Genomic DNA, 21,912 nt, shown 5'->3' with positions numbered 1-21,912 from the left:
TAGCAGAAAAAATATTAAAGCTGAGAAATTACTGTTTCTTTGGAAAACTACTGTTCAAAAATTGAGTTTTTTTTTTTTTTTTTAATTTGTGTCAGATAATATTGAACTATTAAAAATATATTAAAGAATACATTCAGCTAAGTGATAATGATGTTAATTTGTAGGGCAGAGTGTGTTGAACAAAATGCATTTTATCTGAAAGGCTTAGGACAGTCAACTACTGAATTATTGTAAAAAATGTAGATACTTGCAAATACAAAAAAATGCATGTGGCGTGGAATAAATATGGCCGCCATTTCAAAATAATAAACAATAAATTTAAAAAAATGTTTTTGTGACTACTAAACATTGGGGAATTCACCCAGAAAATATAAAATTTTTCTGAGATGGTCAAGCAACCAGTGCTGGACCACTTGGTGTGGATTGACCCCTTGTTCTTCTTTTTATGTAAATGATCTTCCACATACATCTAAAAGGCAGAAACAGCCCTTATTGCTGATGATGCAAGTATTATAATCAAGCCTAAAGGAGTAACTTAAATACTTGAAAATGTAATTTTTTAAAAAAATTAAGAACTATTTCTCTGTAAATGGACTGTCACGGTCTATACATAAAACACAGTATACCGCAATTCAGTACTGAGCAAGGTCTGATAAAACCATTAGAAATAATGAATAAGTGTAAATCAGTAAATGAAACACAGTATTGTAAATTTGTAGCTGTTAATATCTATACGAACCTAAACTGTAATTAACAGGTGTTGTGGCATAACATTCTGGGATAACGTGTCACTGTTGCACAGGCACATGTAATAAGGATAATATTTGGTGCCCACTCCAGAATGTGTTGTAGATAGTTCTTCAACAGTTGACACTTGCTGATAACAGCATCACAGCACATTTAATCCCTAATGGAGCTTGTCATCAAAAGTCAGTCTCAGTTTGAAAACATCATCATTTATAAATATGATACTAGAAAGAAAAATTAATTACTGTTCCATCACTCAACCTTAGACTGTCACAGAAAGAAGTGAGGGGCACGTGCATGTAACACACTGAACATATTTAAGTATAAATAACTGAAAAGGAAAAACCAAAAGAAATCGTGCCTTCTTTTATGGTGAAACACCGAACTTCAAATAATGACTTTCAGTGCAGTCAAGTATAAAAAGATTGCCTTACGGTTATATCCCATTGTATCACCACATTCTGAAGTTGAGTGTGCAGTTCACTCACTGCTCTGTTCCCCTGTAGTGAAACGTGATGGATTTTAATTTAATTTAGTCTTTAATTTTTCCAATTTGCTTCTAATTTCCTATTAAATCACTTTTGATCTTCTGCATCTTATCGTCCACCTTCATTTTGGTCTTTAGGTCCCAGAGCTCTGCAGTTTTATTTCCCGTAAACAAAATAGTTCTGGTGTTGTGCTTTAGAAGGATGTTGAAAATTAGGTGGGTTGATAAAATAAGAAATGGGGTGGTTCTCAGAGTGGATAAAGAAAGGAATGTGTAGAAAACACTGAGAAGTAGAAGGGACAGGGTGATTGAACGCGTCTTAAGACATTGGGGAAAGACTTCCTTGGTTCTAGTGGGAGCAGTAGAAGGTAAAAGCTGGAGGATAAGGAAGACTAGAATACAACCAACAAAATATTGAGGATCTTGAGTGCAAATGCTACTGACATAAAAACATTGCTACAGGAGAAGTAGTAGTCAGCCACATCAAAACAGTCACAAGACTAATGACAAAAAAAAGTAGTAAAGGAAATTTGGTTTCTAAGGTCCATGTTATTGCGAAGTTAGACAAAGTACACACAACAGGGTTTCTGGTGTAGACATAGCTGGGCAGACTCTGTGCTTGAAGCTGTTTCTCGAGTTCCCTTAATCTTCTGATCGCAGTATTCAGTCACTCCTTTACAGAAGGACCACGATTGAAAGAGTTTATTTAAGATGTGTGAAGTAGTTGTGAATCTCGGACCTAAGAACAACTTCACCAGATCATGTAATAGTCATATGGCAGCAGACCAGTCTCCAGTCAGTATCATCATTTAACAGTCAAATATTGTGGTATGTTTTATGTATTAAAATTAATTGAATTGATTATAATATTAAAAAGGAAACACTTCCTAATGCCCTGCAAAATTTTGTAGAATGTTAGGCAGGGTTTCCTTTTTAATATTAATATATATTCTTCATTCTTCTGTCAGCTAATTAGTTGGCCAAACTCTGCAGTCATGTGTACCTCTTCTGCAAGCAGCGTTTTGATAACTGAAAGGAAAACTTCCAGTGAGTTGCCCAACTTTTTGACATTGATTGCTTTAGGCCATTGCAGAGTGTGATATATTTACAGTGAAATACATAATAAAGTAAAAATGACCTGCTTCTTTCTGTAAACTAAATAATGTTTACAAAATAGACTCCACTGTGTCTTAAAAGGAAAGCTTATGTTCAGGGTATATTACTACCTTTTACTTGTGACAGGTAGTGAGAAAATTTAATTTGAAAAGTTTTCAAAAACTGAGAGTTCCGCAATAGGAAAAGGAGATATACATGTTGTGAATTACTAAGAGAGACATGAAAACAAGTAACTGAATCAGAGGCCAGGCTGGATTGAAAGATGTAACTGTGACTATATAAATAAAATGAAACGGTTAGTGAAAGGAGGACTGAGATGACAACACAATACTGGGTGATGACATAAATGGAATAACAGCATGTCTATGTATAACTAAAGACTATAATGTATGCAAAAGTTTAGAGATGACCTATACCCAGTAGTGGATGTATTCATGAGTCCCTTGTTGTCACACTGGACTCTCATTCGGGAGGACGACGGTTCAATCCCGCATCCGGCCAGCCTGCTTTAGGTTTTCTGTGATTTCCCCAAATCACTCCAGGCAATTGCCGTGATGGTTCCTTTGAAAGGGCACGGCCGACTTCCTTCCCCTTCTTTGCCTAATCCAATGAGACCGATGACCTTGCTGTCTGGTCTCCTTCTCCAAACAACCCAACTTTTGTTGTGTCCTCTGCAGGGTTATAAGTGAGAAGAATCCTCATTGCTACTCAAAATACTGGCCATAACTTTTATTGCAGATGACACATATTTTGCCACTTTGGTTATAAAAATGATCAAAGCATTTTGCAGAATGTAAAGAATGTAAAAGAATTTAGCTCAGTAACATTTGTCGCAGGACACTGTGTAATGTTATGTAGCATGAAAAATTTAAAAATAAAATATATTTAGAACTTCTTTGTCATTGAGGTGAAATAATAATCTTCTCTTCTCAAGTCTCAATCCAAACAATAGTTGGCTGCAGTTCGTCTCAACTACCCTTTGTTCCCTGCTGGTCTCTTCATTTCCTCATATGAACCTACCACTATCATATCTGATCTGTATGGAGTATTGCAGTCTGGGTCCTCTTCCCTTCCGTTACATTGGCTAGAGAATTACTGTGTCTATATAGCTGTCCGGATACTTGACCCCTTCATTTCCATGCTATTGGTAACAGAAATCTTTCGTCATTCATTGTGGTACAAATCTTCTAGTTTGTGAACTTCGCTATCCAGAATTTTCCATTATCCTCCAGCGTCATACTTCAAATGCATCCAGATGTCTCTTGTTACATGCACCAATAGTCGATATTTGTGAGCCATTCAAGGACACATGCCAGACAAAGCTATTAATAAATCTCCTTTTAGGCTTTTCATTTTTTATGTAAGCAGCACCTTTTTTTATGGTTATTTTTGACAGTTTATTTCTGTTCTTCTTTGTTGGCAGAAATGTACCATCTGATGTGACTTTACCTACTAATTAGTTACAGTTATTTATTTCTCTAAATGGTCTATTATTAATGCCAATGTCTACATCATGCAATTTGTCTTAATTCTGACAAATTTGATATTGAAAATTAAAATAAAACACATGATGTCAGTTGTGATATTTTAGCAGGTGCTTACCATAATTTGTCTTCTTTGTATTAATTTCCATATTATTATTCCTTTTTAAGATGATGATTATTCTTGCGTTATTGTTACTTTCAGTTCCTTTTCCTCAGTGACAGCTTTATTGTAAACAAATTGTACCATTTTCATTTCCACTCCATTAATTTTTATCCCTTTCGTGTCATTTTTACAGTCCTCAATGTCTTTCTCAGTGTGCAGGTTGAACTACACTTGCAACAAGTTATGTATCTGACATAATCATTTCTATTGTAAGCCTCTTGTCTTTCACCATTTGTGTGCATGACACCTCTTCAGTTTTTATATAATACTGTTCATCTCTCAGAAATCCAGATCATTACTTAAACATAATCTTCCTTTGGGAATTGAAAGTTCGTGTAGAATGTAAATAATTCAAGACTAAAAGTAACAACTCATCAGATAGTGGAGTCAAAATTCTGCTAGCTTTCGGATGAAACAAACTCAGCCACCACCCACCACCACTGCAATTACACCTACACCTACCATTCTTCCTTTGTTAAAGAGGGTGCCATCTGATGACTTGCTGTGCTGTCTTCATTTTTCAAGAACATTCATCATCTTTACTATAACTTTATATAACTTTTCTATATTTTGCTTTCATCTTTCTTCCCATTCTTTGCTTTCAGATATAATTCTCCCATTTTTGTTTAATAAGCTGTTACTGTGCAAATTTGTTTCTTTTGAATGGCTTGTTAATCAGTGTGTAACATGTTTCTGTATTACCTTTCTCCATCTTGTCTCCCATTTCCTTCCATTCTCTCATTCTGTACCCTTCTTTACACCTCTTTACTTCTTTGTAGACTAGATTTTGGATTCATTTATAATTTATAATTTCTTTCTCACTCTTCAGTATTTCGGCTTGCCTCCTTTTCTCCAGAAGTTTAAAACTTTTTTTAATCCAGCATTCTTTAGTAGTATTTGTTTCACAGTTATTGCAATTTTATGATCCGCAGATTCTAAAATAGTAGTAACAGGTATGGCAATCAGTCGCAAGTAATGTTTATTACATGCCTTCAGCGCAGTTAAAACCTGAAACCACTCGTATATACCCATAGGCATGCCGTCCCAGCTGGACTACTTATGTCTGAGGTTAAGTGTGAACTTAACCTATGACATGAGTAGTCTAGTAGGGACTATGTGCATATACAAAGGGTTTTAGTGTTTTAACTTACATTTACGGCACTGAAGATGATGTGACCAAAATCTAGACATGCAATAAACAGTACGAAGTGTGATTGGAAAATTTTAAGAATGTGCTTGTAATTGTACAACGGTGGAACTTACATGCCGCTATGATGCATGCCCTTCAAAATAGTCCCCTTCTGACTGAACACACCGACTCCAACAGTGTTTCCACTTTTAGAAACATTCCTGTAAATTTTTTTCCAGAAGTGTGTTAAGGATGCTCTCTGTATTTGCCTGGATGTCTTCAATTGAGTGAAATCGCTTCCCTTTCAGTGAAAATTTCAGTTTAAGAAACAGGTAGAAGTCCTCAGTGGCCAAATCAGGGGAGTGTGGTGATTGTTGAAGCACAGGAATTTTGAATTTGGTCAAAAATTCAATGATGGAGAAGGCACGATGAGCCGGAGCATTGTCATGCTTTAGCATCCAACTCATCTCTTTCCACAATGCAGGCCGTTTCTTCTGCACGTTTTTGCACAAATGCTTAAGGACACATTTGTAGTATTTCTGGTTAATTGTCTGTCCTCAAGGGGTAAATTCATGATGCACAATACTGGTTGAATTGAAAAAATCACAAACATTGTCTTCACCTTCGACCGACTTTGCCATGCATTTTTTGGTCATGGTGAACGTGGAGTCTTCCACAGTGAAGACTGCACTTTGGTTTCAGGATCATATCCATCCATGATCCATCACCTGTAATTACCCTGTTTAACAAATCTGTGTCATTTTTAGTCCGATTAATTGGTTCTTGGCACACTTCAAGTTGGTATTGTCTCTGGTCACTTGACAACACTTTTGGAATGAATTTTGTGGACACTTGATGCATGTTCAGATCGTCAGTTAAAATTGACTGAACTGCATAGAAACTTAAATTATCAGTCATCTCCCTAATTGTAAGTCTTTGATCAGAGCGCACTAAGTCGCGAACTTTCAAAACTTTTCATTTGTTTTTGAGGTGGAAGGACGCCCGGACCGTGGTTCATCTTCAAATGATTCATGGCAATTTTTAAATCTGTTGAACCAGACAAAAACATTTGACTGACTCATACAATTATTTCCAAAAGCTATTTTTAATATTTCATAAGTCTCAGAAGCTGATTTCCCAGTTTTAAAACAAAATTTTACCCAAACTCTTTGCTCCGTTTTTACGTCCATTTTCATGTAGACAGAATCCGGCAACAAGCCCTAACAGACCCGCACTCAACCAGCTGCTGCAACGAACTGAATAAGGAAACACAGTTTCCTGTCGGAGGGTGTTCAAGGACAAGGCAACGACTCACTCCCCACCCTCCGTGTAGCCAACCAAACCAGTAAGCAGTAGCAGATCCATTCTTAAAACTTTCCAATCACACCTCATATTTGTGACTGATTGCTGTACACTTTGCTACTTGAAATGAATGCAGTTGCTGGGCACAACTGCTTCACTATGGAATCAAACATTCTAGAATAGTCTTTGTCCTATTTTTCATTTGAGGTATCAGGTTTTGTATCTTTTATTTGATTCTGTATTGCTAATTTTCTGACAATTAATCTGCCAAATTTTTCAGTATTCTACTTCTTCCTTCTTTAGTTAGATTTTAACAGTACTATGTTGTGGTCACACTTTGCATCTTTCCTGTGGTAAATTTTGCATTGCTTGATTCTGTTATAGTATCTTCACCTTACCATGATATATTCTAGACATTTTATACTTCATTTCTGAATGTAGTCTAGGTGTATCATCATCATGTGGGCCGTTGGAGCAAAGTGATTATTAGTCCTTTCACTTTACAAAACAATATCATACATATAACGAAAGAGATTGTTCTTCAATAAGTTTTCTTATCAGTCATTTCACTATACAAAATGATATCATACATATAATGAAGAGACTGTTCTTCGATAGGTTTTTTTAGATCTATAAAGATGTAAGTACATGCAGTGTTAACATGTATTGTTAGTAGTTGTGAACGAGGTGGCACGGAAGTAGAGGCACTGGTTCGGAGAAGCTGAGTAGAAACCCCTGTTCAGCCACCTTGATTTAGGTTTCCCACGGTTCCAGTGAATCATATGAAGATAAATTCCAGGGACGATTTCTTTATAAATTTGAGAAATGATAATCAAAAATATCAGTTAAGAAATAAAATTGTTTTTAGAACATGTAAGATTGTGTGTAATTTCAAGATCATGCTGCACGCTGATCTATGTGATCAAATATGTGCAAAATACTCATGGGAACATGTTAGTAATTTTTAACTTTGTTCAGAATTATTTTAGTAGAATGAGCACATTGATACTGAATAAATTCAGTGAAAAATTGGGACTGCAGGCTAGTATTTGTTGAACAGACTTACAAATAAAATTGTTAGAATAAATTGGTTTAAAGAATGAAATTGATCTATTTACTCCAGGTGTCAAAGTAATATGTGACAGAGATGACAGGAATTTTGTCAGAATTTTGTTTGTAGAATATCAAATACAGTATCAAAACTTTCTAACTTATTAAACTGTTCTCTAGCCTAAGTTTCACAGCCAGTTCTGTGTCTGACAGTACAGCTCTCTTACAGTTTGATGTTGGGCTCACTCATGTGGTAAGAGCTTTGTGTGTGAAAAACGGAACTTACAGTTTGCAGCATGCATTCTGCTGCAAAGTTAATGATTTTCCTGAAATAATTTCTGTCTGGTAGTTAGATAGTTTAGGGTACAGATGTATGGCATTTAGGTAGTAAGCAATGGAAGTTTTATGCACTTAGTTCCTGTCCGTTCAGTCCTGACTCTGACTCTCAGAAGAGTGCTTGGTTGGTATTTGCAGTTCAGTCCATGAGACAGGGACTCCGCTGCGAAGCACAGCTGAGTTTTCATGCCATGACACACATGAATTGCTTTTTGTTAGAAGAGTCCATAGAACTGGGGGAGCTGAATGGAAGAAATTCCATTAATATACTTTTATACATGTTGAATTATTTTATTTTATTGCATAGATAATTAATGAATCATGTGACTACATAAATTACCTGTTCCTGGATCGGTAATATTTAGTGGAAGATCATAAAAATACCTCTTTCTCCTCCTCCTTCTCAACAGTGGAATTGTAAGTTCAAATATTGTTTTAAACTATTTTTATTATAAAAATTGTAAAGCTGATTTTGTACTATGTAGGCGCTTAAATTGGAGCCTGTAATATGATGATACATAGCATGGCACTGCAATCTTAAGACAATAGATTCATACGTAAAGAGTGGTCGTCCAATGTTAAATTATGATTTACAATGTGTTCCCAGAGGCACCCTGCAAAATGGCAGGAGGATGCATGAAAATTGCCACAGACTGTCCCCTTCTTCATTTATCTTGAATGATAGACATATGATGTCACTTTTGTATTCTTTGCCACGTCAATTACTTTCTTTCTAGCTATTACATGTATCAGCTGTTAAAGCCCTGTATGTTTCAGAACTATATATGTCATGTCTTTTTCAAAGCTTCTTTAAAACAGCAAAAATCTTCTTGATTTCTTATTAGTTCCCCTGTTGAGGTTAGGAAATAACTATGGTACGAAATGGAATGGGAGGCCAGCAAAGTTAGAAAACACTAATGACAACGACAAACACAGAAGAGATAAGTGCAGGCGAAACGTGATTGTAAAAGCTTGCACTTGACCTTGCCATTTGTGTAACTACAAGAAATGAAAGATGATAGTCAAAAACACAGGCAGAGAAGTGTGGTGGATTGGAGAACATATTATGTTGTAGGCTGACTGTAAGATTGTGTTGTGAAAGAAATATTAATATTTCAAATAACTGCTTGTTCTGTTGCCACTGTTTGTAAAAATATGGGCCTGTGTTTTCAAATTGACAACATGGAGAGCAATCACATTTGGCTATTGAGAATGACTAGTACAACCATCAATACACTGTGTGCATAAACTACTACAAAGTTCTCCATGAATATCTCCTAGCAACTGGTACTGTTGTTCTGCCCTAACTGGGATATTCAACAGCAGCAACATGCTCACCTATATCACCAGATCCACACGGTATTATTCTTCAGAAGATGGATAATGTAATGGAATAATCAGCTAATGAAGAACCAAGTGAGTAATGCCAGAAAGAGGTGTTTTAAGAGGTTGCAAACAGTATTCAGCTGTAGAACAACTGAAGGGGGTATTTTGTGTGCATGGAGTCAAGTACCACTTTGGATCAGAATATACTAGATAAAGGGCCATTTAACAGATACAAAAAGAATGTGATAATTGCCTTGTGTGGAAGAGCCTAAAAGTTAAATTACTGTATATGTTTCCCTCAAAATTGTAATTCTTTAAGTTGTATCTTTTTCAGAATACAGCAATTGTTCAGACAACACCATATCATACAATACTTGCATTGCATGACTCGTGAAATGACAGACTGATAATGAATCAGGAATTGACCACCTTCAGCTGTATGAGTCTACTCATTGGCATTTATCATGTAGTTCACATTCTCTTCAAGTTGTAGCACTTACTGTTTTTTACCTAGTATTTTGCAGTAGTAAGGACTGCATTGCATTTTGTTTCGCTTGTCAAACACTGTTATTATTAAACTTCTTAGTACTATTGAAGTTACTGGTGTCTCAAATCAATTTGCAGAGTGAAATACTGACATAATCAGTATGTCAGTAAACATTTCTGCATGTATAGTGTTTCCAACATCTACCTCCATACTCCGCAAGCCACCTGGTGGTGTGTGGTGGAGATACTTCATGTACCAGTGTCAATTCCTCCTTTTCCTGTAACAGTGGAAAATGGTTCACAGGATGAATGATTGCTGACAAGCCTCTGTGTGAGCTCCAATTCGTCCAATCTTATTTTCATGGTGTTTTCGTGAAATATATGTAGGAGGAAGCAATGTATTGGTCGACTCGTCAAGAAACGTACACTGTTGGAACTTCCACAGTAAACCACATTGTGATGCAGAATGCCTCTCTTGCAGTGTTTACCATTGGTTGTGCATATCTATAATGCTTTTGTGCTTACTAAGTAAACCTGAAATGAAACAGGGTGATCTTCTTTGGATCTTATCTATTTCCACTATAGATCCCATGTGGTAAGGGTTTCAGGCAGGCGAACAGTGTTCAAGTATAGGGCAAATGAGGGTACTATAAGCTGCCTCCAGTGTCGATGGACTGCATGCCCTGAGGATTCTTCCAATGAACCTGTCCGTCATCTGCCTTGCCAGCAATGAATTTTATTTGGTCATTCCACTTCATATCGCTCCGTGTGCATCCTCCTAGATATTTTACGGAAGTAATTGCTTCCAGTGATTGGTCAGCAGTTGTGTAGTCATACAATAATGGGTCTTTATTTCTTTGTACATGGTGTCTGTAAATAAAGATCCACTTTCAAAAAGCTGTAGAAAGAGAACCACTGCTCAGAATGATGCCAAATTTGAATAGCATTTTATTGATCCAGGGGAAAATGCCTTGGGGTGGGGATAAGCAATGAAAATTTTACTACACATTTACATCTACATAGATACTCGGCAATCTGCTGTGTGGCTAATGGCAGAGGGTAACCCTTACCACTACTAGTCATTTCCATTCCTGTTCCACTCGCAAAATGGAGCGAGGGAAAAACAACTGTCTATTTGCCTCCATATGAGTCCTAATTTCTCATATCTTATCTTCATGGTCCACACACGCAGTGTTGTGTAGGAGGCAGGAGAATCATTCTGCAGTAGACTTCAAATACCAGATCTTTAAACTTTCTCAATAGTGTTCCTTGAAAAGAATGTTGCCTTCCCTCTGGGGATTCCCATTTGAGTTCCTGAAGCATGTCTGTAACACGTGTGTTGTTCAAACCTACCAGTAACACATATATACCAGCCCGCCTCTGAATTGCTTAGATGTCTTCCTTTAGTGCAGCGTGGTACAGATGGCAACAATCAATCGGTATTCAAGAATAGGTTGCCCTAGTGTCCTGTATGCAGTCTCCTTTACAGATGAGCCTCACTTTCCTAGAATTCTTCCAATAAATCAACGTCCCTACTCAATCCCCACAAGTTTGACGGTCAATAGTTTTGGCACTGTTAGTTAGGTAAGTCCATTCACCATGGCCAGGTGATACATCAGATGAGAGAAATTGGTTTGTAACTATCCAGAGGCCAAAAACTGCATAAAAAGCAAAATGACCTCAATTTCTAATTGCTGTGAGACTGGCACAAGACATATCCAATATGCTGTTCACTATCTTCTGCCACAAGTTGAAATTGAGAAACAGAATCTTCCACAACAGATTAGAATGTCTCGGGGGTCACATTCAGAATGTGTTGTGCAATTCAAGCCTTCAATTCAGTTCATAATTGGAGCACTGAACCCAACATCTTTCGGATAACTCCACAGCCAGAAATCGTGCGGATTAAGATCAGTTGATCTGGACAGCCAGGCTGTAGGAAAATTACTGCTGATAATTGTAGCATATCTGAAATTCCACAGCCATGCAGCAGCCATTTCACTATGTGAGGATGAGTGCCATCTTGCATAAAAATGACCCTAAGCACACGTACACTCTGTTGAGGGGTTAGAATAACATTGATATGCAAAAGACTCCCATAGCGTTTACCAGTGACTGTAGGTAAGACGACCCACAGAACTTGTCTCCTCGAAAAATATGGTGCTATGATAATGCCTTCAGCTTGTACGCCATTGTCACCTTTGCAGAATAAAGTGGTACCAGTTGATGTGCATGTAGATTTTCCGTTGCCCTGATTCTGCAATTCTGTATGTTGACATGCCAATTCCATACGAGCAAGAGATTCCAGAGTGAATATTTGTCTTGTCGATAGGTTAGCATTAACCAACTCCGGAACATGGGTGATTTTGTATTGATAGCAGTGCAGAATGTTTCATAGGAATTCATGCACCATGCTCACAGGCATGTTCAACATTTGGTCAGTTTCCAGTGCATGGCATATTTGCACACTACCGCTTGACCTCTCCTGTAATGCTGTGGCCACACTTTTGACATATATCAGATCAACTACTTTCCTCCCTCTGCACTACAAAAGAACCTGTTTCTTCAAATTTTGTAATCATTTTCTCTTGTAAATGAGCTTTACCAGCAGCATGCGATCTGTCTTGGATACAGTTGTGTTAGACATCTCAGATGCAAACTCTGTGCTGCGTGTCTATTGAGGTGGATATTCTGATGCATACAGTGCCATCTATTGGTCTTTTCCCCCCTATGACATTTCCAGCCATGCCAGTAATATGCTGTACAAGTTTGACACCATTCTGAGCAGCGGTTCTCTTTCTACAGTGCTTTGAAACTGGGACTTTACTTACGGACATTCTATATTTGCAATACACATTACATTTGGTTATGTTGAGAGTCAGCTGCCATCCCCCTGCACTAATGTGTCTTGGTCCTCCGCAGGTCTTCCTGCATTTAGCTGCTATTTTCTAGTGTTGCAAGTTCTATGTATGCAACAGCATTCATCTGCAAAAACCTTATGGAACTTATGACATAATCTACTTGGTGATTTTTGTGTTGTGGAAAATAGTAATCCTGTAACGCTCCATTGAGATGTGCCCAAATTTACTTTCAGGTGTGAAGGTTGCTCTCCGTTGAGAACAACATGCTGTGTTATGTTTTTTTGAAACTTCTAAATCTAATCACACAGTTGGACTGACATTCCATATTCTTTTAATTTGATTATTAGGTGGCTGCACAAAACTGTGTCCAACACCTCCCAAAAGTCATCTTTATAAGTAAATCAGTGTTAAAAATTAAGACATGAAGTACAAAAGCAGTACTATGTTAGTATTATTTATCCTGTGCCTGTTTACATTGTGAGGGTACTGGTGTGTAGTATATGTAAGTGGTTGTTCTTTGGAGGGCGACAATGCCCAGTGGCGCAGGGAGTCGCAAGCAGAGGCAGTTGTTGAGAACCTGTGGAAGGTGTAGGCAGCGTGAGCCAAAGGCGGTTGCGTAGTGAAGGATTTATCTCTGTGTATAATAGTAGTGGCACACAGTTTGAATAATAGTGTGTTTATGTTTGTGTAGTGTGATAAAGGAAATAAATTAAATCTTACCAGTTCTTAATGCGTCTCCATCAGTTAGTGCCACATCATTGCATTTAACAATGAACAAAGTCTCGATATACACAGTCAACTACAACAAGAGGATTGTAACATAATAATCCTTAATTAACCCATATAATCTCCACTGACGAATGGAGCTTGTAACATGGTGGTTGTTGTTTTTTTCTCAAAGAATTGCCTTACGGATTTTCAGTGTGCTACTTGAAACTAGGAGTTATAAAGAGTACATAATTATGACATATTGAAATAATGGTGTAAAGTGTTAGAAAGCTAAAAGCATCACAAAAGTAGAAGTTTTTGTGTCTTTGACCCCTTAAATTTTAATAAAACTATCTGCAAGTAAGCAGAAAAAGAAATGGAAATGGAAATGATTGTATAGTATTTATTGGCCGGGATGGCCCCTCCGGGGTTCGGCCGCCATATTGCAAGTCTTTTTAGTTTACGCCACTTCGGTGACTTGCGTGTCAGTGATGATGGACACAAAACACCCAGTCCCCTGCCGGGAATCGAACCCAATAAACTAACCCCTGTGTGGTTTATTGTCTGAAGTAAGACTTTCAAGTGGATGCGTAACTATATAGTGTGAGTGGCTATGATGAATATGTACAGAAATTTGTTTTTCATGGTGCCCAAATGAAAAAATGAAAGGTGAACCATGGTGTTAGTACGTAGACCACTCCTGGAGCACCACCATGGGACCAAGGGGCCAACTGAATGTAAATTGATGATGTAACATACACTGAGTACTGAAGATTTAGGATTTAAAACAGGGTATCATTAACAGGTCACTTCACTGCAAGAGAAAATAATGGCAGTCATTGAATCAGAAGACTTCCTTTATACTTCTTTTTTATAACTCACAACAGTAGTTCATTACTTAGACACTAAATTGTAAATTCCATACTCTTTCCCCCAAACACGTAGTGCGTCTCCTTTTACCATCTTCCATCTGTCAAATACGTGAGCACCCAAATCTTCTCTATCTGGTATTAGTATGTGCACTTTCTGTAGGTGTGCTGATTAGGTCCAAATATGGCAAGCTCAAAAATTATAAAAGTTATAGTCGCAGACTACTGTGAAAGCATATTAAAAAATGAGTATTAGTAGACGATGGTATCATATTTGGATTAACTGCAAGATAAGAATGTGGTAATTGAATAGTGAACTTGTTTTGAGAAAAATACTTTTTTGCAACATACAGATTTATCCTTGTTTGTTTTGTGTACTACGAAAATTTTGTTAACTTATTTGTTTTGCTGTAATTTTTAAAAGGGAAACATTTTAGAGTAGTATTTACATTTTTGGTCCTCTTTCCTATGATTCTATTAATATGATAGTAACCTTTGCATGTGGTTAATCTAACTTCATTTTATAGGTCCCATATAGTTTTGAATAGTTCTGTACATACATTAAAACTTACATATTATTATATTTATAAGTCAGTTTGATAAAAACACAGCATTTGTTTCAGTATCAAGACGAGGTTTGGATATGATGCGGGTACGTGCAACAGACCCAAGGCCTTGTCCAAAATGTGGGAAGATTTATCGTTCAGCACATACATTACGCACTCATCTGGAGGACAAACACACTGTGTGCCCTGGATATCGCTGCGTGTTGTGTGGCACTGTGGCAAAATCACGAAACTCTCTTCACTCCCACATGAGCCGACAGCATCGAGGCATCAGCACGAAGGACCTTCCTGTATTACCGATGCCTTCCCCTTTTGATCCAGAACTGGCATCAAGATTACTGGCGAAGGCAGGTGTCAAAGTGTCAGCAGCTGAACTACGTGCACGGGCTTCTCCGACAGGGCCACGTCGTCCTGAAATGAGGCTCGAGGTAAAAACAAACCATGTGGGGGACTCAATAAGGTATTCTAGTGCACCATCAGAAGCAGGGAGCAGTATTTATGGTGGTGATGACCCAGAAGACCTGACAGTTTCCAACTCTAGGTTTGGAAATGTTGAACTTACCCCACTTTCACCATCTGGGAATTCTGCCCCTGTAATTACAAAGGCTGGACCTCCTAAGCATCATCAGAATCCTGCAATAGCAGCAAAATCTCTGGAGGCATTGGGCATGGGTGCACCTCCTGTCGGCAACAGACTTGTTGAAGGAAATCGTGCACCTTTACCACCACCACCTCCACCAACACCGTCTGGAGCCTCTACTGGTAGTGCAATATTGGACACTTACCTACAATTTATAGCTGAAAACTCAAATACTTTGGCACTGGGATTGAGTCGTGAGCAAGCAGCTGCACATGTAGCTGCTGCTGCCGCTGCTCAGCATGCTGCTGAAGTTGCCTCAGTGGAGGGTAAGATTGGTTTAGCTGAGCAGACACCTGAACGGGTTGTGGATCGAGACATTTTGGAAGATATGGAATCATCAGGAGCAGATGATGATGATTATAGTGAGGATGAACAAGAGGCTATCAAAGCAGAATAAAAATTAGGCTTCATTCACCCCTGGATTTGTACTTCATGCTCAGTTTCCCATCTCCTGACACGGGTAAGAAGTATATCATAAAAGAAGAGAAACTGTGTTGAAGTACAAGAATTCCTTCCATCTACCTCACTCTCAGGATGTCACAAATGTTTTAATTCTTTCTGAATTTTTGTGCATATAAAATAAACATTCAGGTCAATGTAAAAGAGAATGTGTTATGTTGAGAGACTGGTTTAGAGTGGCATGTCTATTTCTGATATGCATAAATTCATTATCACTGGTTTACTATTGTGTTTGACTAATTTATGTATCTTATATTTTTAGGTGTTAAGACATTTTATATTATATTTCACATAATTTATTTTATACTTTATACATTTATTATTTGATGTGTTAACCGCTCTTTTTAGAATTTTACAATCAGACATTTTGACTGAACATATTCCATCCTTCTACCTCAATTGCCATTTTGTAAAAAGAATCTACGGTCCATCTAAAATGACGGGAAAAATTGTGGCAAAGATTCTTACAGGCACTTAAGCACCTGAAAGTCACTAGCATGATTATCTGTATGTATAAAATTTATTTTTACGTTATAGATTACACTGTTCCAAGAATAACTCTTGGTTTATATAAACCATATACCACTAGAAAAATTAACGATTGCTATACTGAAGCAAATGTCATATTTACTGTATTTATAAAAGGGCATTTCACTATCTCTATTTCATATTATTTTCAATGGTTTTAATATTATTAAATCTCCAGATTCACAGGGAGAGGTATTTTGTATTGCTTATTTTGTAAATATCGCACATGACAATTACAGGAGTCTAGTTAGTGCTGCAATACTCACATTATTTTGTTAAGATTTTTTATGGAATTTTATTTTTCGTGTCCTATCAATAAAGTTCTCAGGTTATCTTCTGCCCTGCAGTAGAAAAATTTTATAAGTGATAATATTTAATCATTTACCGCTATAACTGTCATAATTTTTGCCACGGGTTTGTGATACTCACTTAAAATAAAATTTCAGTTGTTATGCGTCCAGTAATGAATGTGGTATTGCAGTTCAATTAAATTGCAGTGGTACTACATAAATTATTTATACTCATTTTCTTTCTTCTGTTTTGAACTGTTGTTATAAAGAGAGAGACATGGAAAACTTATGTGAATGTATGTTAAAAGATGAAAATTACAAACATCATAGGAACAAAGGATGGAATGCCTTCTGCTACTGATATTCATACAAGATTTTAGATGTTGTTACTATTATTGTATACATTAACCAGAATTGTGGCTTCCAGGGTGGAGTTGCTCCTGACGTTGTTTCACCTCAGTTGCTAGTTTTCACACGTGGTACATAAGCATCTCGGGCTTTATTTTCTAATTACTTCCACAAAGTACAAAGTTTGTAGCAAAGTCTGTGGTGCTAAATTCAATATTTATTCCATCAAAGAAAAGAATGGGCAGGGAAAAAAATAACTTTTATTGTCACAGAATAGCATCATGATCCTGAAACTCGCTATTAGTACCTCACTCTCCTGACTAGAATTAAGCGGGTCCCCCGAGCTATATGGGGCAATTGCTCCTAGGTCCTCAGGAATGTAAAATGCATGTGTTAATTAGTACATACTGTTACAAATTCAGATACCTCATTTTTATTGTTACGACATCTCTCTACAGGTTAGTAATAAATTTTCTATCATGTATCATAAGTACTCTTCTTTTAAATTTTTTAATACAAGGGATGAGATGACAGTTATCAACATATCGCAACTACTGTGTGCCTGCATTTCATATACTGAAGAATAAAAATTGGTTTTTCAAATTTCACAATGTGTGTTCGAAAACTTTTCATATAATTTAGATTAACTAACCTACTTTTGACCATCATTACATTCAGTCATCTCGTTCCTTCCAGTACAATCACAAGGATGAATTATTTATTTACGAACTTGTAAAGAACAAATTTTTATACTGAATAGCTGTGTGTGTGTGTGTGTGTGTGTGTGTGTGTGTGTGTGTGTGTGTGTTCCATGTGGCAGTTCCTGTAAGAATGCATACATCATAATGATCAGAAGTTTCATTCAAGTTTCCTCTTTTTTATTTAATATATTTGTCTCAGGTGTTTTCTGTAATTTATATTTTTCTTGCATGTGTTCTGACATATTCACATGCACATATGTTATAACCTGTATTGTACCTGTCCCCTCCCCTCCCCTCCCTTCCCCCCACCATCTCTCTCTCTCTCTCTCTCTCTCTCTCTCTCTCTCTCTTTCTTTCTTTCTTTCTTTCTGTTGTGTGTGCACCTGTCACCTGTGCGTGTGTTGTGTGTGTGTGTGTGTGTGTGAGAGAGAGAGAGAGAGAGAGAGAGAGAGAGAGAGAGAGAGAGAGAGAGATATCGTTGTTTATGATTTCAGTGCCTCTCATTCTTTCGAATGTTCAGACAACTTTTGGGTATGCAATTGAGTAATATACTCAACAACCCCTGATCTTTCAACATATGAACACCCCATCATTTAGGAAATGGTGTATTTACCTGTGAGAGTAGCAGCAGTTGTTGAAGTTGTTACCAAACATTCTCATAAGTTATCTGGACATTATTTATAACTTCAAATAGGTGTGTCATTTTAGAAATTTTACGGTTTTCACAGCCTGAATTTTGTTGGATTTTTTTTATTTATTTATAGTTCAGGTTCTCATTCATTTTGGAGTAAAAACACTTATTATCTACATTTTTTTCCTAATGAAATTTGTCAAAAGACTCACTTAAAAATATACAGAAAGAATGAGAGTCATTTTGTACAGGCTGGAATCATTTGTTGGCCATATGGAATTTACTTAGCCTTTGTCATTATCTAGTGATATTGTAGAGATCCTCGAGATTTAGGCATCTATTATGTGCAGAAACTATGTTTTTTGCATCAGAAAACTTCAGTGATATGTTTCATGATTTGAAGTTACGTTATGATATTCTTGTTGTTTTCTTAATTGGGTTAATTATGAGAATACTATATCAGTATTCATACCTACATCTCATACTCTGAGACAGTATTCCCTAAAGCTCCCTTTTCTAGTCCACAACTAGAATACTGCATTGTCACTTGCATAGAACTACCACACACAACCTGCAGATGACTTTGACTTCTTGCCTTTTCAGAAAAGAAATGTGGAAAATCTGATATTGTTTAAATTCAGATTTTATTTATATTTTCAGCTGTGATCAGACTTTACCCTGTTTTACTTGAATTAGAAAAGGACAAATGCATCAGTAATTATTTAGTGTAAGGGGTAGACCTGTGGTTAACTGAGCTTATGTTAATTTTCATGTAAAGCCTGATATCCCTCTCCCTCTCTCTCTCTCTCTCTCTCTCTCTCTCTAACCTAACCTAACCTAACCTGTCTGTGTGTGTGTGTGTGTGTGTGTGTGTGTGTGTGTGTGTGTGTGTGTGTGTGTGTACATATGTGCATGTTGAATCAGATTAGCAAACATGTAAATGATTTTTCTCTTTTATGGTCTTATTGTGGTTATTTCTATGTACTTTTTTCCTGTATCTGTCCAAAGTATAACACATAGTAAATAAGAAGCAGTCAGGAAAGGTACAACCAGTCATGAATTCCTGTTTTGTGAATATGGTTAAAACAAGTTTCATCTTGTCAGAAATCTCAGGTTGGTTTGTGACCACGTGTTGTACTACTGTCAAGAACATCATCCCTTTTGCTTTCACTCATAGAAGTGAGTGTTTTAGTATACGCAGAATTATTTTCCAACCAGTTATATTGCTAATGGTAAGGTGTAAAGTTTGATTTATTATGACAACTTGCCAGTCATTACAAAACTGTGTATACATTTTATCTTCTATATAGTTTCAAAACATGGTACATTTAATCCTGCAGACAAGTCTGTAAATAATACACTTCCATGATACTACAGGTATTGTAGTTCTTCCAACTTTCGGTGCAACAGAGTAGTTATTAAATTAAGTTTGATTTTTCTTCCTCCTGTTGGCAAAGATGTCAGTCTTTGCCATACCAGTGGTACTTATTTTTATACCTCGCATATTTTATATAGTAAGGCTGTTACATTGAACCCTTTACACTTGTACCCCACTGTTTTATCACCATTCCTATGGAATGTGCTTAAATCAAATATGAACAAACATAACTATATGCATTTTGAGAAATGCGTTTTTAGTAATATTGTTGTATGTAACAAGCTGATAGGAGCTTTATTTTCAGATGCTGCATCAATATTAGTGATGAACATTGACTGTGTTCGTAATTTCCTTTATGGACTCGTGTCCAAAACATTTAGATTCCCATTTTTTATTGATACCTTGTAGCTTCTTTTTTTTTCCTGGATTATGTATGGACATTGAAACTCACAATACACGCTAAATTTCCCTAAAAAAAAATTGGGCCGACATTCGAGGGTCAAATGTAACTTTTTATTGTTAAGTCTTGCATACTGTGACTTTTGCATTGAAATGCATGAAATATTTAACGTTATATTATTATTTTTATTATTTCTATCAGACATTAGTTGCTGTTGTATATTGTTTTTGAACACAATTCTGTCTACTATATATTCTAGTACTATAAAACTTTAATGCATATAACATGTTAGTATTATGTAGGGATTGATTTTATGTGTGTTGTAAGAGTTTTGACCCATCAAGGAGATGCCGTAAGAGTGATGGTGCTCTGTTAATTATGTTTGGCTTAATTGTTTTTTATTCCTCAAAGTTTTGAAATTTGGATTGTACATAACAAATAGTAGCTTGCAGAAAGAGAATATAATGAAGTTATTGTAGTTTATCAGGTTAATTAGGAGACCCTCTGTTTAATAGCTTTGTTGGTTTTTTTCCTGCATATGTCATAATAGTGTTAGAATTTAGAAATAACAAAGTGTTGTTATGAGACTATATTTTATGATGGTCCAATGTTACATGGTAATGCAGGATCTTATCCACTTTAATGATCAGTCATTCAGCTTGACTCAGTTTTTCCTAAGCTATATTATTTTTTTTAATTTTTACATGAGAATATTGTTTGATAACCAGCTGCTGTGTTGTGTGGTGTATTTCACAAAGTTTAATTGTCCAGTTTGTTTTGTCACCACATAACACGTAATGAAGACTTGCCTTCTGCCCTCAGAAGCAACAATACTACTTGTACTACCTCATTAATTACAGTGTTTTATTGTTAAATGTCCCTTAGATGTAAGTGAATGTTAGTAGTTAGAATTTTAATGTTGTACAACATTAATGCATAAGCAGATAATGGCTAAAAAAGCTGTGAGTGAAACTGTAGTACAATTACTACTTAAACATATGGAAAATTCGTTTTTTCCAAAAGATTTCGGATATGGTGTATCACATTCAGTGATGTATGTAAATAATTTAAGTAAATTTTATAGTTTTTACAGTGACACGAAATAACTCTCTCCATCCAGTGTTCATTTTACTGCATCATTTTTTGAGTGTGATTTATTTTGATTATAGTGTTCATTCACATCAAATCTCTTTTCGAATTCATGACATTGCTTTGACTTTTTAATATTAACAATCACTGTGAAAATTTTAAACTGACTTATACGTGAAACATAAAGTTATATAGAACTAAAATTATGAGTTGATAAATTTTTGCGAGCTTATTTAAACTAGGAAAGAAACTGCTTCTGTGTTTGTACTGAGTGCCATATTTATGGAAGGTGAACTTTACATGTAAATTTGTTCTCCTTTATAACTGAAGGCTTGGCAGGTGAAAAAAGTGTTCCTAATGTAGAGTGCGGTTCCTCAACAATGATAGAATACTGTCCATGATATTCTGGTGTGGTCAGCATTTAAATTAGGTATGGAAATGAACATGATTTGTTTTTTGTGTATAATTTAGGTGTGGTCATAGGTTCAAATAACCATTACTGTAATTACTCTGTATGTTCTCTTAATAATAAAATTGTCTATATTAAGCTTTGAAATGTACAGCAAATAAATGTGAATGAGAGGTTTTGCAGTAATGGTTTTTGAATATGTGGAACAAATAGAAGCAAATTAAAGATAGTTGGTATTTGAATGTAACTGTTATATTTATATATGTATGTTTGCTGCATGTAAGCACATTGTTCATCGTGACAGCTTCGCAGATTTGTGCATATTAAATAATGACATCCTGGAATTATCATTTTTGTGGTATATGGAAAGCTGTTAATTGTGTAAAAGTGAGAGGGGGACTCAGATATA

General features: G+C 36.3%; 1 protein-coding gene across 6 annotated transcripts in view; it reads left to right on the top strand.

Annotated features, from left to right (window-relative positions):
* The window catches only part of LOC126088573 (protein abrupt), a 94,892-nt gene extending 77,007 nt beyond the window's left edge, over positions 1-17,885 (top strand). For 5 of the 6 annotated variants that reach the window (XM_049906765.1, XM_049906761.1, XM_049906762.1 and 2 more), the window contains exon 7: positions 14,688-17,879. In XM_049906765.1, coding sequence (XP_049762722.1) covers positions 14,688-15,667 — 980 coding nt within the window. In that variant the 3' untranslated portion in view covers positions 15,668-17,879. Of the gene's footprint in view, positions 1-14,687 lie in introns of all 6 variants that reach the window. The other variant, XM_049906767.1, reaches the window with a different exon arrangement.
* Positions 17,886-21,912: the final 4,027 nt, after the last annotated feature.

This window comes from Schistocerca cancellata, chromosome 6 (genome assembly GCF_023864275.1).
Source record: "Schistocerca cancellata isolate TAMUIC-IGC-003103 chromosome 6, iqSchCanc2.1, whole genome shotgun sequence".
Lineage (NCBI taxonomy): Eukaryota > Metazoa > Arthropoda > Insecta > Orthoptera > Acrididae > Schistocerca > Schistocerca cancellata.
This window is presented reverse-complemented; position numbering and strand designations above follow the sequence as displayed.